At 38.7% G+C, this 21,658-nt stretch overlaps 4 protein-coding genes across 4 annotated transcripts; 2 read left to right on the forward strand and 2 right to left on the reverse strand.

Annotated features, from left to right (window-relative positions):
• The first annotated feature begins 78 nt into the window (after window positions 1–78).
• LOC144655294 (COMM domain-containing protein 6-like) lies at window positions 79–8,607 on the forward strand. Its single transcript, XM_078515508.1, has 8 exons — window positions 79–137; window positions 235–293; window positions 933–998; window positions 1,678–1,745; window positions 5,054–5,165; window positions 5,736–5,786; window positions 6,533–6,685; window positions 7,594–8,607. Exons 1-8 carry the CDS (start codon window positions 101–103, stop codon window positions 7,642–7,644), a joined length of 597 nt encoding a protein of 198 aa, XP_078371634.1. The 5' UTR covers window positions 79–100; the 3' UTR covers window positions 7,645–8,607.
• Window positions 8,608–11,014: 2,407 nt separating this feature from the next.
• On the reverse strand, window positions 11,015–13,273 carry LOC144654203 (uncharacterized). Its single transcript, XM_078514288.1, has 2 exons — window positions 12,644–13,273; window positions 11,015–11,886 (listed from the first exon to the last, which is right to left on the reverse strand). Exons 1-2 carry the CDS (start codon window positions 12,722–12,724, stop codon window positions 11,380–11,382), a joined length of 588 nt encoding a protein of 195 aa, XP_078370414.1. The 5' UTR covers window positions 12,725–13,273; the 3' UTR covers window positions 11,015–11,379.
• Window positions 13,274–13,511: 238 nt separating this feature from the next.
• On the forward strand, window positions 13,512–17,757 carry LOC144655295 (carbohydrate sulfotransferase 1-like). The gene is made up of 2 exons (XM_078515509.1): window positions 13,512–15,004; window positions 15,453–17,757. Exon 1 carries the CDS (start codon window positions 13,659–13,661, stop codon window positions 14,970–14,972), a length of 1,314 nt encoding a protein of 437 aa, XP_078371635.1. The 5' UTR covers window positions 13,512–13,658; the 3' UTR covers window positions 14,973–15,004; window positions 15,453–17,757.
• A 1,999-nt stretch (window positions 17,758–19,756) lies between these two features.
• On the reverse strand, window positions 19,757–21,573 carry LOC144654205 (uncharacterized). The gene has a single exon (XM_078514289.1). It carries the CDS (start codon window positions 21,403–21,405, stop codon window positions 20,410–20,412), a length of 996 nt encoding a protein of 331 aa, XP_078370415.1. The 5' UTR covers window positions 21,406–21,573; the 3' UTR covers window positions 19,757–20,409.
• Window positions 21,574–21,658: the final 85 nt, after the last annotated feature.

Consider the following 21,658-nt stretch of genomic DNA (forward strand, 5'->3'; position numbering starts at 1 on the left):
TCTCGAAACTTCTCGAAACACTTTGTTGATGCATAAACAGAGTCAAAACTGGTTTCTAACAAACCGCTGCTCAAGTGCAAGTCGGCTCACGCAGCAAGGAATGAAGATGTCACAAGTCTTCACCGATGTACCTCAAGGTATTTTATGGTTTTCTTGACGTTTTTAGGTCGATTTTCTTTAAGCGGACATATTTTTTGAATGCTTACTTTCTTTTTGCTGCTGTTTGATCGCCAGGTTTCAACTCTGCGGTAGAAGCCTTGAATACATTGCCGCAAGACATCCTTGTTGAAATGGTAAAATCTTGCATTGATCTATTCCAAAAATCTGATCCGGGAAAATTGAAAAATTCTTGAAACATGGTAGTTAGGAAATTAATAGAAAGAAATTCTAGTGTAGAAAAATTCCACGATTTAAATTTTTTGTGTATCTTTACATGACATATCCTCACAGCTATCAAATAGTTTTGTTTTAACACCCTCCCCTCCCTGCTTGCCACAATCAACTATGACACTCATAGGATCTGGTGGAGTGAGGAATAACAATGTTTTCCTTATAGCCACTTATTTACGATATGCATACAAATTCTTCCATATAACCCTTCACACACAAACAGCAGTCATGAATGGAACAGTTTCAGTAGCACAAAGTGACTAGGAGCTCGAGGATTTCTACTTTCCCCTGGATGGGATGCTAGTCCATCGCAGGGTTACCCCCCAGCATTAGCTTGCTGGTACCCATTTGTAATCTTTAGTGGAGAGAGGCACTAAGAGACTGGAGTATCTTGCCCAAGAACACAACACGATGACCCCAGCCAGGGCTCGAACCCACACCCCTCGATCCAGAATCCAGAAAACTAACCATTTGACCACCACACCTGTATAATTACTGTACATGTGAGCTGCGATTTATTACAGTACCTTTTCTCCCTGCAGTGCCAGGATGTAGCAGCATTCCTTCAATACAAGGTTGCATTACTTCCTGTGGAACAATATCAAAAGGTGCTATTTTAAAGCATGTAAAATAAGCTTACACACTGAGCAACCATTAAAAATTTCTAAGCTTCTTTTGGTAGATGAGATGCTTGCTAGAAATGCATGAAAATTAGAGTCTTACATTTAATGTGCGAGGCAGGATGGCTTGCAAGGTGAGGCATGCGAGGCAGAAATCCCTTCTCCAGGAATGTAGCTAAGAAAACACTGAGCCGGCTCATCAACAAGCCCAGCTGGTTTTTCTGGCATTGGCAGCTCAAAAAGTTTACCTAAGCTAGGTCTTTGTTTTCGTGTGTAATTTCAGCCAGATTTAAGTCCTATTACAGCCAGTTAAATTAGCCAGCAGCTGACCTTTAGTGACATCCCTGCTATTCCAAACAAAAAGCTAACTGCAAGCAACCTAAGCTCACTGTAGGCTAACTGGAGTGCTATGTTGGCTAACTGGAGTGCCATTTAGGCTTACTGAAGTGCTAGGCTAACCAGAATGGATTGTATGCCTCGCTGCCTCGCACTTTGTGACGATCCAAAAAATTCCTTCTAATCAAATTGTCAAGTTTACCAAACAATAACATATTCACCAATATCTATTCATATTTTGTTTGTTATTATTTCTTATAGTGGAGAGCAATCATTAATACTTTAAAGCATTTATTATTTTAACATGTTAAAGGATTGTTTTTCTCTTTAGTGTCTTCATAATGCTGGGATATCATATGATGCCAAGCTGTTAATTAATGCTGTTAGCTATATATTCAGGTATGTGATTATAAATAAAACTAGTTGTACATGTACCTATCGGTAAGTGCCAACGAGTGAAATACTCATGTTTGTTCATAAGAACAGATATTGAATGGTTTTTGATAGAACTATATTTGAAATGACCAAAATATGGTAAATTGTATTTTAGGTAATATGCGAATAATAGTGCTATTTCTCTGGTGTTCATAAATGACACAGGCTTGATAGCCTGCGTAGCAGGTGCCGTAGTTTCCAGCGCGCGTATTCTCGCGATCGCACACTCTTTTCATCAATCCTTTAAACGCCCAGTGGCGCATAGGGAATCAACAAGTCGCCTCCATTCTTGTCGGTCCTTTGCAAGCCGCGAAGCTTGCCCCCAGGTCAGATTTAGGGCCTGAAGTTCTGCTTCTGCAGTTCTTCTCCAGGTGGATTTTGGACGGCCTCTTTTTCTTTTACCCTCTGGTGTCCATCTGAGAGCAACTTTAGAAATGCTGGTAGATTCTCTACGGAGCACATGACCAACCCAACTCCATCGTTTCCGTGTGAGAACAATACTCATGTCCTCCTGTTCTGTCAATTTAAAGAGCTTGTTGTTGGAGATCTTTTGTGGCCAAAAGATGTGCAAGATTTTTCGGAGACAAGATGTGTGAAAGCTTTGCAGCTTTTTCAAGTCGTGCACAGTCATTCTCCAACATTCAGATCCGTAGAGTAGTACAGAGAGTACACAAGCTTGGTAGATCTTAATCTTCGTTCTTCTGCTGTAGTTTTTGCTCCTCCACACGGGTCGCAATTTTGCAAAGGCCCCTCTAGCTTTACCAATCCTCTGTCGGATGTCGATATCAGCCCCCCCATCACTGCAGACTGTACTACCCAAATAGGTGTATTGTTGGGTCGTTTCAAGGTCTAGCTGTCCCACTTTGATGGACAATGGTGCTGAGATGTTGACAGGCAATACATTTGTCTTCTGAGGGCTGATCTTAAGCCCTACCTGCCGAGAGAATTTGTTAAGCCGGTCAGTTTTCTCCCATGTCACTGAACGAATGGGACAGCAAAGCAATGTCATCGGCATAATCCAGGTCCTCCAGGACAGTTGATAGCGTCCAGCATATTCCTCTCCTTCTGTCTTCAGTAGCTCGAGACAGCACCCAATCGATGACAATGTTAAACAGTAGTGCTGACATAACGCATCCCTGTCGAACACCACACTCTTTTAAACACACTAAAAAACGTGCACAGATGTCTGCTACACAGGCTACGGGTTTGACAGATTGATAACTCTCGACAAATCTTTAAATTCTTTTCAACGTTAAAATGTCACAAAATGTAGGCAATAAATGAGGTTTAATCACTGTTTTTTAAATACAACATGCGATGGTTAAAATGTTTTCGTCCACAAAAGGGATAGTTGCATTTCAAGAACTTCTTATAAATCAAATTCCAAAATCAAAACTGCTAAGATGCTTTTTTAAAAATAATTTTCAGTAATCAGAGACAGTAATGCACGGGCCAGATTTCAGTCTCGCATGCGAAGTGTCATGTTCAGTTACGCAAAACTTGAAAAATTTGAACAGAAAACAAAACTTGAACGGTCAAGGATTATTTGGAGACAAATTTTTTATTCAAGTTAACGTAACATTACATTTACTGTTAGAAGCAAAAAACTTGACTTTCTTGTGTGTATGACATGCAGTAATTTTAGTGAGCGTCGCTTTGTATTGATGTTATGCACCTATCAATGGTTTGCCCCAGGATGGGGGGGGGGGCAGGCAACCCCAGGGGAATTTGAAATTTTTTGGAATCCAAAGTTGAATTCCCCACCCCTGGGCACCTAGTGAATGTCAAATTTCACATATCTCCTCTTAAATTTCTAACCCAGCAGACCATTTTAGATGTCAAAATCCCTACCCTGGGAGAACTTATGATGTCCAATTCCCGTGGCTTCCCCCCCCGCCCCCCCCCCCCCCCATCCTGGGGCAAACCATTGATAGGTGCATTATTCCTACGCGGAGCGAAAATGCGTGCCAAATAAAATATAAACCGTATTTGATTTGGAATAAATCATCGGTCAAACAATTACTATAAACACAATCAACACTAAAAGGAAGCATTTACCCGACTTCAGCATTCTCATAAGTCAAGAAAACTCTATTTGAAGTCAACAGTCCGCTTTTGATTTTCATGTCTCTCTTCGATCGTAAATCAAAGGACTCCAAAGTCGAAAGATTATTTCATCGCTTTGAAGACCTTGATGTTCATTTTTTCGGCGGTCGAATATTCTGTAGGGTATTCTCTTTCGATTTATAATTCCCTAAAGGTGTATTTATCGCTAAAGGGATGAATGATTACATTGAAAATTTTAACAGTGAGCCGCGTTGACGCCATTTTTGGTCATTTGCTCTTTAGCAAGGAGTGAGAGACTGGGAACCAGTTGGGAAGAACAATACAACCCAAATATGGGGTTTACTTACACCCAAATATGGTAAAAAAAAGTCCCTTACGCAGAACTTAAGATTTTCTCTGCCTATACACTCATACGCACACGGCTCTATGATTCTGCCGCCTCGACAGCCTCGCCTCTTGGCCCGGCTGTCTCGTTGGCAATAATTGAACACTTATTAAGTAATTTGAACAGTTTTGTGCAAAACACCATTAACACAAAACACAAAGATTATGACTACATGCGTCTCAAATATGGAAACAGCTGAAACTTGCCTGGACTGCTAAATTAATCAATAATTTTCACAAAGCAACTTTGGCATTTTTGGCTTTGAAATTCAATGCTAAAATCATTTCTCCAAATTGCTAATACTTACTGAAGCCGTGACCAGCGGTTTTGCAGTTAAAATATACCCGAAAGCCTGACCGTAAAGAAATATGCAGAATAACTCAAAATTTCTACAAGTAAAAGGAAGTAAAAAAAATGTCATAAGAATGTTGGTCATGGACATTATAACACTTACAGCACACAGTTGTCAGGCCGATCAACTGAGAATTGCTGTTTAAGGTTTACTCTAGAAAAGGGCATTATAAAAATAAGCCGATGTCCATCTACCTGATAATAATCTTATTTCCCATTGCCAATTTATTCTTGACTAGTAGGATTTCAAAGCCAAAAACTGAAAGAGTAAGCAGCTATAAAAAGATCTAAAAAATCAACTCTGTTTTCACAACAGATCGCTTGCGGTTTGTGTTTGTCTGTCAGAATGTATCCTCGCCTTCTGATTGGACAATCTTACATGAAAGATGTGAATTAATTAAAAGTGCTCACGCTTTTGGGCTCTTTCGCTGTAAAAAAACTATATTTTAATTAAACCTATTTTTAACAGATGTGCTGCCAAGGCCAAGCTGCCTGCTGAAAAACTAATCACAGAACTAAAATCATCTTTGTGTTGGAAGGAAGCCACTCTATCAGTTATCAAACATGTTTGGAATGAGCAGGTGAGAATGTGATACAGGGGACGATCCAGAATGTTTCTTAGGAGGGGGTGCACCACTTAGGAAATATAGGGTAACTGACTGGTGACGTAAACAAGTTTTAAAAGTGAATACTAAGCCGCAGGTCATCTCAGAGAGGGGTGCGCACCCCCTCCACCCTCCCCCTTGATCTGCCCCTGTGATGTCGTTTGTTTGCCTGTGCATGTGGTGTTAAAACTAAAGTTTGAACCTTGACTCTTTAGGGGAGACTTACACTGTAGTCTGGTATTATGTGACTCTTACATCATTTTGAAATGCAAATTAATTATTAACTGTTAATAAACAGATTCAACACATTTTAACCTTAAAACTAGCTTCTTTTCTGCTGAAATTTCATCATATACCCTAAAGATAGTTGAAAATTAATAATAAAATTTGAGAACCTCTTTTTCTGAAAACTCAGACACTGGATAGGGAGTCAATACGATTCTTTTAATTTAAGTCACACTCTTTCATTTTGGTGATGCCAACCCAAGTCTTGGGAGACTGTAAATTAAGGTTAAATCAATATTGATTGTGATATTGTTTTTTTAGGGGAAGATTTTAAGCAGCTCTGACTTAACTCAAACTCTGAATGTGGGACAGGTAATGTGCAATCTTTAAGCCAGTAGTGAATAAGCATGCGAGCAGGCTCTCTCTCCGAGGGCAAGGAGAGAGAGCCTGCTCGCATGTAGTGCATTCCATCACTGAGTTTTACAAACAGAAGGGAACTGGTCAGCAAGAAAAAAAAACTATTTAAATTCATGTAATTGATAGGCATACAATGTAGGTGTCCAACTTGTACGTTCAAGAAAGTTCAAATTATACAATGGTGGGTGGGTGTGTGTGTGTAACTAGACACCCATACTATATGTACAAATGTAACAAATACAATAAAAGATCTGTTAAGCACCCATTAGTCTTATTTCTTTTCAAGACCTTTCGCTGGGGCTACTTAATGGAGCGGGGGTGGGGGGCTTATTAGAGAGGGGGCTTATTTCAAACCATATGGGAGGCGCAGTGGCCTAATGGTTAGTGCGCTGGACCCCGAATCAAGCGGCTCGGGTTCCAGCCCTGGCTGGGGTCACTATGTTGTGTTCTTGGGCAAGACACTTTACTCTCATAGCACCTCTCTTCACCCAGGTGTATAAATGGGTACCGGCGACATAATGCTTGGGGGGGGGGTACCCTGTGATGGACTAGCATCCCATTCATGGGGGAGTAGAAATATTCCTAGCTGCTTAATGCTACAGAAACCAGGACCATTAACTGTTAATAGAAAAGCTTTTAGAGTAGATTGTTATTACTACAATTAACCTGTCACATTTCATGTTCTGTGTTGGTCTCCTTAGTTGCTTGACATGAAATGGAAGCTATCTGTTGGTGTGAGCTCCAGTTCTTGTCGCAGTCTAAATTCTCCTTACATCACAGCTTTGGTAACAGTCACGGATCCTTCTGGGGCACCCAGTACAAAGTCTTTTGAAATGACCATTGGCGAATTTAAGGTAAGGGCTTGAAAGACTTAAACATTTTATACTTTCTCTCCATGTCTGTGCCAGATAATCAAAAAGTTAAATATATTATGGTTAAACATGTGGACTGAGTGGAGTCCAGTTTGGTCTGTAATCATAATTATTATAACAATTCAGCTACAGAAGAACCTCTTTAATACGGACACCAGAGGGATAGAGAAGACTGACCGTATTTTTGAGGTGTCCGTATTACAGAGGTTTAGTTTAATGAATTTTGGTCTCTTTGAGACCAAGTGAACTGCAGGTCCGTAATAGGGAGGTTTCCGTATTATAGAGGTTTCCGTAAGGAGGTGTTCGACTGTCGGAGAATTTTGCTTTCGAAACACTTTTTGTCAAAATATACCGAGCTCAACGCCGCTGACTTCGATGGCTCGAGAACTTTCCTGTGAATTCGGAGAAACCGAGTCCACTTCTTTCATAAATTTCGTCCTTCCGTGAAGGAAAAAAATTGATATTCCCAGAGTCAACAAATTATTCTTACAATTGGCTACACTGGGGGCCATCGGACACGCAATAATTTCCTCTTGTCTTCTTCTTCCCTCTTGTCGACCCTTGTCGGCCATTACGCTGAGCCGTCTTAACAATTTGTCTACGTCACGACCTTGTAATGTGATTGTTTTGGCCACGCGCAAAATGGTCACACTTTTCGGTTCTCAAAATCAAACTTTAGAGAGCAAAAAGTCGGATTTTTCTTTCTTAAACATTTTTCGTTTTTGGCTTTTTTGAAAAGAAGACACAACAAGCTAAAACAATAATAGTATAATGTATGGATCTATACAGATCTTTGTAATGAGGATTTCTAACCATACAGTAGTTAGTAGAGAAGACTATGTTTAACGTGTTGATAACTAACATTCCAGTTCTCTGCCTTCTCAATTTAGAAATTCGCCGGACAAATGAGGGAAATTGCATCAGTACTGGAGACAGTCTAACCATATGAACTATACAAGTCTATAGTGATTGAGGAAAAGGATGGAAGGAATTTCGAGTAAAAACATCAACGTCAACAAGGATCAGTTGAACTGTAGCCTGAGAGGTTTTAATTTGCTGCTATTCCTTTCTTCTGTATAGTGATGAGTTTGAATCTAGGCCTTATCCTCTCTCCTTTGGAGTTTTGTAGCGGTCCGACTTTTATTTTTCTTGTTGGAAGCTAAAGTTGTCTTTTTAAATCGAACAAATTACAGTAATGATAACAAGAACAAGATGAAACTTATTAAGGACAAGACTTCCATGTCATCATACCGTGTTGGCCTCTTCGGGAATAACAGCAATATAATATATACTGTAAAATTCCTATAACAGATAAGCACCTTTTTCAGTTCTGAAAATAAGTCCCCAAGATCTTAGACGCAAAAATCCATCCAATTAATTTTTAGTTCTAACGAAACAATAAACTTTCTTTCGTTGTTAAACTCCCATTTTGTAGGGGTTGTTTTGTATTTGATGTCATTACCGAGTATTTCAGAAACTTTTAATGTTCTTTTAAAACTGAAAAAATTGTTTTGTGTCTTAAAGGGTTTTTAATGCAGTTTCTTGAGTGTTCCTTTTAAATAAGCCTAACCATTTTTGAAATCCCAGTTCTTTCCGAACATCAAAAAGCCTTTTGGGCGAAAATAAGCCAGGAATAATCGAAAATGATTGAAAGAAACTCATTAAAGAGAAAAATATTAAATAAGGACTTTATAACTTTGTAACTTAATGACTTTATAGAGTACAGACCAGTTCAGGCCTGTTTAATCCTTTTGTACCAGAAATTATTATATAAAAATTGTCAAATGAATGCACCGAGACAGTTTAGGTGAGTTTCCACTCATGTGATACAACATTTGTGGTAATTGTTGGTCAAAAGATAATACGAATATTGACTTAGATAGTCGTGTAATAAAACGCATATAAATCAGCCAGTACCCGTCCTCGTCAGTGCAGTCAAAAAAGCCTCCGTTTGCAGGCTCCTTTTAGTTACACTGAACTTGACCTTTGTATATTCCAGTTGTTCCTTAGTCTTTGACTACTGATTTATAAAACACTGACAAAATCGCGAAATTTAATTCACTCATAGTTTTGCTCTATTTTTTTTTTTGCAATCGCGAAGGGTAATACTCGCGAAAATTCGGCTCCAGTATTTTCGCGAAATTAAGTACGCGCGAAATTAGTAAGAGTAAGGTAATAAGATGCAAATTCACTTTTCGTGAATATCGAAAACGGGTAATGATATAAAACAGCGCGCCACTATTCCAAAATTATGACCTGTCGAGGCCTACTTCGACCCAAATAACGGCTGCAAAAGGAGTCAAGGTCAAACGTCAGTGAAAAGAGAAATTTTGTTGTTTGTTTCGCCATGCTGTCAGTGCTGTTGAGAACTGTTTGTAAGTTGAGAAATTTCGTTTGTCCAGAAGTGTTACTATATAAACAATTTAGTAAATGCCCAATTGAAACGCCTGTAGAAACTTCTGCTAACGTGTACTTAAGTTAGCAACGTAGTTTTAATTCAGTTGAGAAAAGTTTTAACTGGTTAATTAATTTAAATGCCTAAGAGAAACCTGCTCTGTGTACTTCACGTCATCTATAGACAAAATTCAGACGGCGACAGAGCGGAATTCGAAATGGGACAATATACCTCCCTTAGCCCTTTAACACCTAAGAGTGCCGAATGGCACATAGTGTCATATCTTGGTCAATATTTGTTCAATTACGGTAATTTGAATTTTTGACACCAAACTTGTCTTCAAAAGATCTGCATTTTGAAAGCATAAAATTGTACCTCCCCTAGTTGTGACATGATTGACCACCCCTATAACTTTGCAACTTTTTTAACCAATAAACTGAGATCTGCACAATAAGATATAGTTTAGGGGTATACCTACTATAAACAGGGAAAAACATTTTTTTTAATCTGTTTCTTTTTAACGTTTCAACCCATTTCTTTCAAAGCTATTACCATCTTCTTTTTTGTCCAAGTGTTTATGAAATTTTCTGATCAACACCTTTCAAATGATGTATCATGTACGGATCTTTCTATAAGACTATAAAGTTTATGACGGATTCTTCAAATTGATCAAATAACGATGAAACATCGTACCACCAAAGAAATCATGCAGTGCACCAGAAGACGTTTTATCGGCTCTTTTTATTCACATTTATTGATATTCTTTGATGAGTGGTTTCTTAGAGATAAATTTTGTTCAAATGCGAGCAGAAATACGACATTAGCATGAATATATTACTAACTGTTAAAACCATTCATACTCATAGTTTTAACTGTCAGTAATATATTTCTGCAAATTTTGTATTTTTGCTCCCTCGGAGAGGTCAAATCGTCGTGACTTGTTGATTTCCAGTTCAAACTCAGCTCATCACGGTTGGGGCTTGGGATTCGAAAAGAGTCTGGTAAGGAGCATTATGGTGGATTAAAATCATTCTCGTCCCCATAGCCCTTTTCGTTTCTCTTAGCCGGCAGGGCCTAGGCACGAGGAAACAAAGGGCTCTGGGGACACAGGATTTCCAGTCCTAGATTCTAGGACTTCCGGTCTTCATGTATGCAGTCGTGAGGTGTCTATAGACTGTATGCCATTATCATGGCGGCCGTCGAGCCACGATTCGAGGGATTCGAGAAGTCTTTGTCACGGGCGCTTAGTGGTCTCAGTTTGGAAAATATTTCCCTCCGTGGTGAACAGAAAGAGGCAATACGGAACATTGTTCTTCTAAAGAAAGACACTCTTGTTATTTTAACGACAAGCTTTGGCAAGTCGTAAACTAATTCTTTTATTTTGGTTGTTTCGCCACTAAATGCATTAATGCGAGACCAAACAGTGAAGCTCAATGATTTAAATGTCACCTGTCTAATGGTTCGTAATACCGAGTCGCTAAGTGAAGTTGAAATCAACGATATCAAGCAATCAAAGTATCGAATAATTTATGGCCACCCGGAGGCATTTGTTGGAAAATTGAGAAAAGTGTTGGATTGCGAAGAAGTGAGATGTAATATGAAAGCTGTCGTATAAATTGATGAAGCACATCTCATTGTATAGTGGCAAGTATTTATTAATTACTATCTGTGTTTAGTTATTTCCATTGACAACAGTAATAATATAATTATAAGGTTCTGTAACAAAAAATTATGTTGTTATGACTTATATTTATAATACTACATGCTGTAAATGAATTTTCTACTTTTGTCTTTTTCCACCTTCAAGCACATTTAAGAAAGTAGAGTGCTGTAACTATAAACAATATGCTTTGAGGACATAAAATAGCTTATTAAAACACTCCATTTTGAAACTGACACCATGACTAGTTGTATGTTTTTATTGTTAAAGTATTAATAGTATGTTCCTTTTTTAAGGTTACACTGTATTTCATCATCTTTATTTCATGGATTCACTCAGACCATCCCAATCCTTAAAAACTTTTATTGGTAACTTTCAACTAAAAATTTAGCCTGCAAATTATTGTCTGACCTAGTAGAATACAATACCATATGTAGGAAGTCTTGTTTGGCAGTACTTTTGCATGGCTACCCTTGCATTAGTTTACAACTGTTTGGGGTTAACATTCACAAAATTCATTATGATTTTAATGCAGTGCCACTGACTCCCACATTATAAAAATGTTATGCTCACAATCTGAATGTGATTCATATTGCATGCATTGTATTTACAGGAAGAGTTTTAGGCCTGCATATTCCCAACTAGGTATGCTAGGTGCAATATTTTGAAACGTTCCTGTAGTCGCACTAACTGCAACTGCAACAGAGAAAACACGGTGTCTAATATCAAGTTCTCTTGGAATGATGGAACCATCTTTGTAAGTACTCTAGCAGCCAACACTGTGATATTACTTCTGAACTTCTTTTCTTCCCCCTGACTAAGTAAGTACTCCGTCAGAGGCAGTTCTTTCAAATCAACCAGTGGTTTCTGATCATCAAGATGTGTGGATGGCACCTGGTCAAAGGTGATGTACTGGTTAATCCAATGCACATCTGTGTTACGGTGATTCGTGAGAACCTGATTTGCAAGGATCTTGAAGTCAAGGTTGTCAAAGTTGATATAAAATTCAAGACCCTCTTGAACTAGCTTTTGGACTTTTGATACCAAACCACTGCCAATTTGATCCATTGCTCTTACCCATGTCTTCTGAGATTGGGTGACTCCAATAGCATTCAAGCAAGTGAATATCTGAAAACAAAACTTTAAATTAATTTAAACATACAGGACTCAATAAACATGAAACTGTCCATTGAAAGAATTTTACTTGAGCTTGCATACTCAAGATATGGAGTAATTAAAATAGGTACATCCACTTATTTGACAAATTTTAGTTACCTATATCCCTAACCCTTTTTGCAAGTGTTAAATGTAGGTAAGAACTTTGTAGAATTTTTGTTTTTCTGACTGCCATTATACAGCAATGTATAAAAAACCTACAGCAATGTATTGATGTTGTAGGGTCACAAACGATCTTGATTTCTACTCACAACTGGAACATTAGAGCCACCTCTATACAATATCTATGTAATCTGTATACATAACTAACATATGTTCATGTAAAAATCTCTTGAATGCCAGTGGTTTACAAATAATAATAAAAATAATAATAGCAAAGCAATATTGAACATGTCAAACATTTCAATAACATACAAAAAAGGGGAATAAAGCTAAGGTTTTACCTGTAGTTGGTTATTCCATTGAAATAACTACCATTTTTTCGAATCAAATAAATAACAAATAAAAAATTCGCGCATTTTTTTCTTTTCTAATGAATGAAAAAAAAAATAGGCTGTTTCCTCGGGGGTCCGCATATACCGGCCGCTAAACTCATCTTCGCCCATTTTTTTTTCAAATTCGGAAGAAAACCTCTATTTTTTAAAAATACCTGTAAGCTACTGGTAAATTTTGCTAGCAAAGTTTATTAAACTGAAACGAGTGTACTCACCCTGCGACTACATCCACCGGACATAAGCAAAATTGATAGCAACTTCTGAAGCATACCCAGCTTGGAATTTCTCTGATACATCAAAACTGGGTAACCAAAGCACACTGGAGGCACTTGTGACTCTGACGGTTGTTTGCTAATTGTAGCAAGAACATCCAAGACCGGTCTCTCATCTCAACCATTACTTTTTCCCATGAAAAATGGTTCAATGCCTCGACGCACGAATCTTGGGTTACATTCAAAACGGAAGGTGTTGCCTTCTTTGTCAAGCACAATTTAGGCGAGTCTTCTACTTGTTGCGAGGCACACATTCTTTTCACACCAGTTGCTTTAATCGACAATTCCTGTTTAGAAAGTGACGCCAAAGACAGCGAACGAAATTCTATGACTGTCTTAACCTTTCGAAAGCACGGCTGGCACAGTTTATTCGGAAAGCCATCGTCAGACTTGACTTCTTTTCCAGTTAAAAACTCGAGCACCTTTAGCAATTCTGGCTCTTTGTTACTTTTCTCGCCAAAAATATTAACTGGATGGTTTCTAAGTAAAACCGTTTTATTACAACAGCGACAAGTGTTGTCAAAGTTGGTGGACGCTGTTTGTTTGGCAGGATCGTCTTCCAAATCCTCTATGTCTTCATCTGTTCATATTTTCGCGCCATCAGCCTTTCGAACATTTTGACTTCCGTGTAAAATTTCTTTGTTTTCGAACAGCCAATCAAAAAAAATTCGAATTTTTTCGGTTATTCTCTGTCCCCAGAGCTTTTTGTTTCCTCGTGCCAAGGCCCAGCCGGCTAAGAGAAACGAAAGGGCTATGGGGACGAGAATGGATTAAAATATTTGCAGTGGATTTGTTTTTGCGTGGTGCCGACATCACATTTGTTTGAATTGTGTGCATTGCCAAATCGAACAAATACAAAAATATTCTCGTTCTACCCTTCTCGAAGTACCGCAGCTGTGTTTGTACTGTGTCAAAGAAAGCCGGCTAACCGTCTTCCTGAAAAGAAAACCTTTTCAACATGATTTTTCGCCTGAGATTTCGGCGGCGTTGCCTTCGTCTTCTTGGTCTCGTAACGGCAGCTTTGCTGTTTATTTTGTCAAGTTATGTCTTCTTTGCCGGCATAGCGTCAAGCGGATTACAGGAAAACCTCAATGAAATCCAACCTTTCAGCCATCTTGGAGCTGAGGACTTGAGCAAGATTCGAAATCATAGCTTGATTTCGGTGAACAGTGAACTTCAGGATCTCGGCAAGACTCAACTGAAACAGGCGGTGGTAAGCGAACGAAAAAAGAGACAGAACTTAATTGTCGTTGCTCATGGTCGTTCTGGTTCGAGCTTCACAGGAAATATTTTCAATTACCATCCGTCTGTATTTTACTTGTTTGAGCCTTATCAAACCGTCGAACGCCTTCATGGAGGAGTCGCGCCTTTTAACAGAGATTACCAAGAGAAAAGCTTTGAGTGGATGCAAGGTGTTTTCCAGTGTAAATTTGTATCTCCCAAACACGCTAATGACCTGCATCATTACTATCGAAAGGTAACGAGAGATTATCCGAGGGACGAGCAAGCTAGCATCGCTCTTTCGTCGCCTCCTTTTTGCCGCTACAATGTATCTGATCCGAAGTGGAATATTCAGGATTGTGCAGGAGCGTTTGATCAGAAAACGTTGGAGGAAGTTTGTGAAAAGAAGTACAGCACAACTGTGGTTAAAGCTCTGATGACAAGAATGCCAAACAACAGTATAGAACAGTTGATTGATGTGTGCGATTCTTCAAATGAAATTGATTGTAAACTGCTATTTGTGGTTAGAGATCCACGAGGGATTATTTCTTCGTCCAAAGCTGCAAGTTTTTTTCGTGAAACGGACAAAACTAGTTTGACAGCGACGAAGAAGTATGCATATGAAAACTGTAGACAAACTGAATTAAACCTAAACATCTCCAAAGAGTTGCCACCGAGTTGGAGACAGCGAATAAAAATATTACGCTTTGAAGATCTATCGGCAACCCCATTTAAAATACTTCCAGGCTTACTAGAGTTTGCTGGATTACCGATGGACGAATCTGTTAGCAACTGGCTTTATTTAGCGTCGAACAAGCCAAAGACAGAGAGCGAGCAAAAGGCTGCAAAGTGGAGGCAAGATTCGGCTGAAAGAGCGAACAGATGGAGAATGAAAACTTCACAAAACGTTATCAGCATCATTGAATATTATTGTGGTCATTTGATGAAAGTCTTGGGATATAAGCTGCTGGGTAATTCGTCTGAGTTGCAGAAAAATCTAAGCGTTCCTCTTTATGCCGATAATTTCGAAGCTCTTAGATGGTTTGAGTGAGTTATTATCATTAGTAATAGTAATTGGACTGAGTGGAGTACAATTCAGGGAGTAATCGGGCGAGTCATTTCGAAATCGGCCGAGCGCGCAGCGCGAGGACGATTTGAAATTACGAGCACGATTACTCTCTGAATTGTACGACACGAGGTCCAATTACTAATTAATCGTGTCAATAACAAAATTCGAGGTTAGGAAGTCTTTAGGAACCTTTTCTGTGAGGAAAAGTCAAAGGTAAATTCAGTTGGTTGCACAAAAAGTTAGAAAACAGCAAGAAAAAACCCATTCAAATGCGCATGATTGACGCGCGGATGGCGTAGGTGTCCAATTACAGGTATCCAATTTGAAGTTGCTCAAATTGGATACCTGTAATTGGACACCCACGTGATCGCGCGCCGATTACGCGACAAATAGGCGCGCGCAGAACCAATCAAAAACGAGAATTTTGTTATAGATACGATTATTAATTTTATTGGGAAGAAGAATAATTTTTTTGGCCAAAATGGTATCCCAGTTAAAATAGGTGTGCTAAGATACTTCATTCCAAATACAGTCGTATCTTTATAAACGCCCTCCTATTGAGTGGTCACCGAGTCAGTCAGTCCCGAAACTACAACTCCATTGAGCGACGGCGAACAAATTTGTGCCGATTCAACAGGAGATTTTGTGCATATTGTGTTTTTCATTATTATTATTAGCTGAATCGTGTTATAATCTTCAAAAAGATACCCAAAATCTGCTAAACGTAATTCAGACAATCAACATTTATATTGTAACAAGGAACTGAACGAATTGCAGACTTAACACGTGCTTATCAAGTAAACAAAAACTTTGAATGCTAAGAAAGTGAGAACTAACGAAATAAAATACAGAACAATAACCGGCTACCAAAACTACAACATTCCCGCTCGGCGGAAAAGGGAACTTGGCAACGACCACGGCGAAGCAAATGACAGTGACGGTCAAGTAATGAAAGAATATTTTACTGAATAATCCCGGGTTTAAGATCTATGTAGTTCTCTTCCACTGTCGGAATATGTCTTCAACTTAACGTGTAAAAGTAGCCGTCAATTCAAGAAAAAAAAAATTGCAAAACCATCGTGGTTTTCTTTTCCAACATACGCCGAATTTTATTATTTTACGTCCACCAAAAGAAAATATACATTTGCGATTTACTTAAATATTATTTTTTAAAATATTTTATTTTAAATATTTTTGGCAGGTCAGCCACGTTTTCAGTGCCAAACGCTAAAAGCTGTTTTCCAAAAATAAGGAAAAAGAAAACAGTTATCCATGCTTCGTTCGGAGATTCGGGTGCCCGGGTTATAATAGGTGGTTTTCACTGTCACACCGCGAAAAAATAAATCCAAAACTATTGAGTCAAAAAAATCAAGAATATTACAGGTTGTAGAAAACTACTAAATAAACTTTTTGTCCAATTCTCAGGTCCGTATTTTGTTCCGTACTCGAGTTATCCGTCAAAATGTCTCACGCAAATTTAGAGAGCACAGTATGGAAACTCCATGATGGAGTCCAACTGGTTGGACTCCAACATGGCCGCCGGAAATCAATGAAAACATCTGGCATTAAAGTTTGCTACAAAAAGCGGTCCGATCACCCTCGTAAACAAGTAAACATTCGCATAAACACTTCTAGCAACACCTCAACTGTTCAGATTGTTAAAAATCGCAAAATAAGTCATTTTTTAAAGAGAACATGACAGCCTTCTGGCGGCCATCTTGGATCTCGTGTGGCGAGAAACTTCGAAATTCAAAATGCTCTATCTTAAAGACGGCGATTGCTATCGAGCTAAAAACCTTCAAAATGATATATATTAAGGACGTCTAATAGCCAGCGAAGGATAAGAACTCAGGGGTCTTGCGATTCTGGATTTTAGAATTTTGATGACGTCACGTGAAAACCAAGAATTAGCAAGCTCTATATCGAACTTTCCGCCATGCGCAATGCAATTTTCTTGCTAGTCAACGTCATTGAATTAATTCTCTCGCGTCTCCTTGCCTTGTGCAATGAAATTTTCTGTCGCTTTCGCCTATTAAAACGACTGACTCCAAAAAAAAAAATGCAGGACTACTTGAAGTCTAATTTCTTGCAAACCTTTATTACTTATTTATGTAGTATTAAGGGCCTTGCGGGGACGTTGACTTCCACAAAACAATATATTGTTGTTATTTAATTAGCTTTCGACACCTATGTATTTATATTGTAAGTGCATTTTGATTATGTATGTATGCATTCATTTTGGCAAATATTTAGCAGTTTTAAAAGGCGGGGGTTCACGTGAAAGCCGTTTTTTTGCCGTTTATGTGGGTTTAATGTGAATATCTCGTTAGCGTTTCGAGCAATCCAAAAACTCTCTGCTCATTTCCTAAATCTATGTTTTGCGGTGTTTTGTGCATTTTTTGGTGAACTTTGGGAATTTTTGGGAGTAGATAGTTTTTCTCAAATGAGTTGTAAACTTTAATTAGAATTTAAGTTAAAAATTAGCAGATGGACACAAAACTGAGTTTCCTGACACCCTGAGTGCTCTTGCGTGGGTGTCAACTGTCTGGTGGTGTTTCAAAAACAATTTTCTTTTTCCTTTCCTTTCTTTAAACCTCCTAAAATGTCACTCAAATTCTCATTTACCCCCGCCTTAAGTTAGGAGATTGACAATAAGTTACTGATGTCACTAAATAGAATAATAATAAAAAAAAAATTAAATACGCTATTTGCAATTAAGCTCATTTTGTGGATATGAACTTATCTCTTCGGTTTTTTTTCTAAGGAAGTTCATATTTGTCTTTTCTCTCAGTTTAAAGTTATTAAGAACGTTCTTACTCTATTGACTGTACTTTAGTAATAATCGTATCACATCCAATGCTAATGTTTGGTAAACCTCAATCCGTTTAGAAGTAGAGCCGCCCTGTTGGTCGTGCAGACCGTACAGCTTCGTGAGGTATTCTGGAGCCAAATTTCTCCATCACGGATGTTTCCTTCCTACCCCTTCCCCTAACTCATCCCCGCCGTGCTGTTCCATTTCATGTCAGTAATTTCACCTTCGTATATTTTTTAGCGGTTGAGAATGCTACACCATTTAGGGTCACGGCAACAAGTTCCACATTAAAGACGCTTGCTTTGTCATGGATGCAAAGCTATTTATACGTAGAGCAGTTGCCAAAACCCTTCACGTTTCGATTAACCCACCAATTTGACGTTGGGCTACACCATTTCAAACCCAATTTACAGTCCACTACAGGTCGTTTTGTGTTACATTAAACCATTTGAGATGACGCTAATCCATTTGAATTGACCCTGGGGGAATCCCCTGTAAAAATGACGGGAGGTCGGAACCAGAATCTCGTTTTGTGGGCGTGGCCCAAACTCATTTTTTACCCCTAAGAGGTACCAATTCTAAAACTAGCTCTAGCACTTTGATGACTGGGTAGTTGTGTTCAAGTAAATAATTTAGAAATTAAAGTTATTTGCTAAGCAATAAAGCAAATACAGTTACTATTCCTCTTATTTTTCAGATCAATAACCTCTTTGCTTTAAAAATTGTGACAGTGTTTAAACGGCAAAAATACATGCAGACGGACAAGGTCAGGTTGTTCTGGTACTCACTTAGGCATGATTTGTAAGACGTTTTCCTACTTTAAATTATGAACTGTCTGATTATGGACATTTGGCATGTAAATCGATGACGTCACATGCAGTACCGAGACTTACACGAAGGAGGAAGGATAATTGAAGGAAAAAGTCTCGTTACTCGTTCATACAACTCAAGTTTGAAATGGGCAGGTCACTCGAGGTCGAAGAGACTTGTTGCAGGGACTTGTGAAGGGATCCTGGAGGGTCTCAATGGGGTTAACCGTTAGCCGTAAAACGGCCAAAAATTTAGCCGTTAGGCGTAAAAAATGGAAAATTTTAATCGTTAGCCGTAAAATGTGTTAACCGTAAAAATCGGTCAGTGATTATAAATAAACCAAACTAGTTCACTTCATCGTCCCAAAAATGGTCCTAAGACCTAAAATATGTTTTTCAATAATGGAAATTGATTTTTAACTATTAAAAACAATGAAAATTAACTTTTAACTTCTGTTAACCGTAATGGAAATAAATTAACCGTTAGCCGTAAAAAGGCCAAAATTTTAACCGTTAACCGTAAAAGCCACCACCCCATTGAGACCCTTATCCTGGGACTAGTCCCAGGATCCGTAGTACCATCTCACTTCTGTCTTCTAGGTGAGCCCGCATTATTTTTTGCTTGGTAAGTACTAGTGATGTTGCACATTCGCACTAATTATAAAAAGCGATGACGCACTGATAATGATAAGTCATCCCGCACTAATTAAGGCACACTTATTTTACAAGATCTTGGATGAAACCTTTGAAATGAAATAGAATTTTTTTTTTAGAGATTTATCACTCTCACGCCCGGCACTCCAAAAGAGAATTGACTGTGTCGTTTATTTAACTACATAAACTACCTCTGGACTATTTTATTTTGCCTTTATATATCCTTAACTAAACTAGTCCTTTGCATCCGGTAACTTTGCTTGTTCTATCTTGTATACTTGCACTTAGTTCTGTTAAAGAAAAAAACGCACCGGAGTGCAACTGTTGAGTTATATAAGCACGTGGGAATTTTTCAGAACACAAGAGAAGTGCATGGAGACGCGCGAGGCGCAGCCGAGTGCTTTTTGTACTTCTAGCTTCTCTTAATTGAGATCAGATTAATTGGCGTAAAGAAAATACATGGCCATTCTGGAGTGAACTTCTCCTTTAAGTAAGGTAAAGTAAAATAAACTTTATTAAGCAGGATAGCCCATTCAGCTCGCAGGCTGGTATCTAGAGGGGCCCTGCATCTAAAAAATTTACATAAAAATTAAAAAGATAAAAAACTACTAAGCTAAATTACAATGATGGAAAATTTAAAAACGTTACTAAAACGCTACAACTTTTAAAAATCTTTTGCTTCGTCAATTCAATTTAAATTAAAACTAATTAAATTTCCACATTATAATTAAAAATAAAAAAGTAATGTAAGCCAACAACATTTTAATTTTGCACACCCGTGAACAATTTTAACCGTTTCGATAACCATTGCGCCATGTTTATTTTGATAAAAATAGCTTTCTCTGTAAAAGTAGATTTCCAAAAGAATCTAGGCTATTTTTTTATGAAACTGTGGATAGTCTAGGAGCGTTCAGTTACAGTCTTAGATCTATAATGTAACTAGATTCTCGTGCCGTGTTAGGGAAGAGGTCATAGTTATTCTTGGAAACGTTCAAACTACATTCTACTTACGTCACAGCTCGTTACAAAAGAAAGGAATATTGGATATTGTTATGACTACCACCAAATTCTCAGAAATAAAATAATAAAAAAAGCTTTGAAATCACTAATAAGGGTAAATATTTAGAATTGAAGGCTTAAATGTTTAATGGCCACTGTTTTCACCGGGTGCGTCACCATTTTGGACACCGAGTGCGCGCACAACGTCATCGTTGTGTGTCATGGTTTTCAAGACGTAATCACAGTGCTTTACAAATCCCTTGATGGCTTGTTTGTGAAAGAACGCCAGGAAATCTTCTCGCAGTTCCATGGAAATTCCCTCGAAAGCCGCCGGCTCCTCATTCACGCTATCACCGTTTCCCTCGTCAAGGCTTCCGGAAAACTGCTTTAGTTTGTCTGCGTTATCGGGCTGTCGCTGTTTTGGCATAAGCTCGTATTCCACAGAGTGCAGCGAATAGGCCATATCCAGAACTTTCCCTCTGCGAATGACAGCCACTCGCCCAAAAACCAAGTTTCCATCTGCGGCCTTGAATTGCAACCTGTTGACGGCGAGGACATTTCCACCGGTGAAATTCTTTGCTCTTTTAATTGTTTTCTTGAGCTTTTCCGGCATGTTTGTAAGATCGGCTATTTCGTCAACCGTCACGTCATATTCTTCGGGAGGAATCCCTTCTTTGAGGTCGCAAAGGTTGTTTTCATCGTAACTCGAAAACTTCAACGATTTTATTATCAATTCTGCCTTTTGCTCGTCTCCCTTGACTTCCACTTCACCTTTCGTAAAGTCGACAGCACCCTTCTTTGCGGCGTCTTGGTTCTTCTGTACGGCGCCATCATCTTGTGATTCCGCTTTCGATGCGGAAGAAAACTTGCTTACAAACTCCACAATCCTCTCCATGAGATCTTGTGGGATTTCGGAAACTATTCCAAAGAACTCGTCAGTCGCTTGTTTGCACTCGTCGGGGTTGTTGCAGAAGAGTTCCGCAAATTTATGAGTAACATTGCGGAACTTCCCTAAGCTGCCTTTCGCTTGATTGAGGGTCCAGCCGAGTCTCGAGCCGCCTTGTGGGTAGTACTTTACGGCAATCAAGTCGCTTAATACTGCAACTGCTAGCGATCCGAGAATCATTTTAGCAGAAAACATAGTTGCTGCGGAGATACCAGCTTTCCCGAGATATATCTTGATTGATTCACTCTACGGACTTTTTCGTTTAGCGGCAACTTTGATTTTAACGTAATGTGCTATCCCAGTGAAGCTGAAAGACAATTGGCCTTTGTGTGTGGGTCGGGGGCCTTTTTATGTTGTAGTGCGCCGGCCAATAGAAATAAGGGAACGATTTCTTAGAACCCGGGAAAAATCCCTTTGTTGATATCAGTTATTGATTTTAAAACAAACG

The sequence above is a fragment of the Oculina patagonica genome, chromosome 5 (genome assembly GCF_052425735.1).
Source record: "Oculina patagonica isolate OP01 chromosome 5, crgOcupat, whole genome shotgun sequence".
Lineage (NCBI taxonomy): Eukaryota > Metazoa > Cnidaria > Anthozoa > Scleractinia > Oculinidae > Oculina > Oculina patagonica.

Bases quoted from the DNA above. Each gene is read 5' to 3' on its own strand.
- LOC144655294 (XM_078515508.1), top strand. From the start codon at position 101: ATGAAGATGTCACAAGTCTTCACCGATGTACCTCAAG. The intron at 138-234 runs GTATTTTATGGT...TTTGATCGCCAG, and splicing joins CTTCACCGATGTACCTCAAG to GTTTCAACTCTGCGGTAGAA. The intron at 6,686-7,593 runs GTAAGGGCTTGA...TTCTCAATTTAG, and splicing joins TGACCATTGGCGAATTTAAG to AAATTCGCCGGACAAATGAG.
- LOC144654205 (XM_078514289.1), bottom strand. From the start codon at position 21,405: ATGTTTTCTGCTAAAATGATTCTCGGATCGCTAGCAGTTGCAGTATTA.
- LOC144654203 (XM_078514288.1), bottom strand. From the start codon at position 12,724: ATGTATCAGAGAAATTCCAAGCTGGGTATGCTTCAGAAGTTGCTATCA. The intron at 11,887-12,643 runs GTGAGTACACTC...TTTTGTTTTCAG, and splicing joins CCGGTGGATGTAGTCGCAGG to ATATTCACTTGCTTGAATGC.
- LOC144655295 (XM_078515509.1), top strand. From the start codon at position 13,659: ATGATTTTTCGCCTGAGATTTCGGCGGCGTTGCCTTCGTCTTCTTGGT.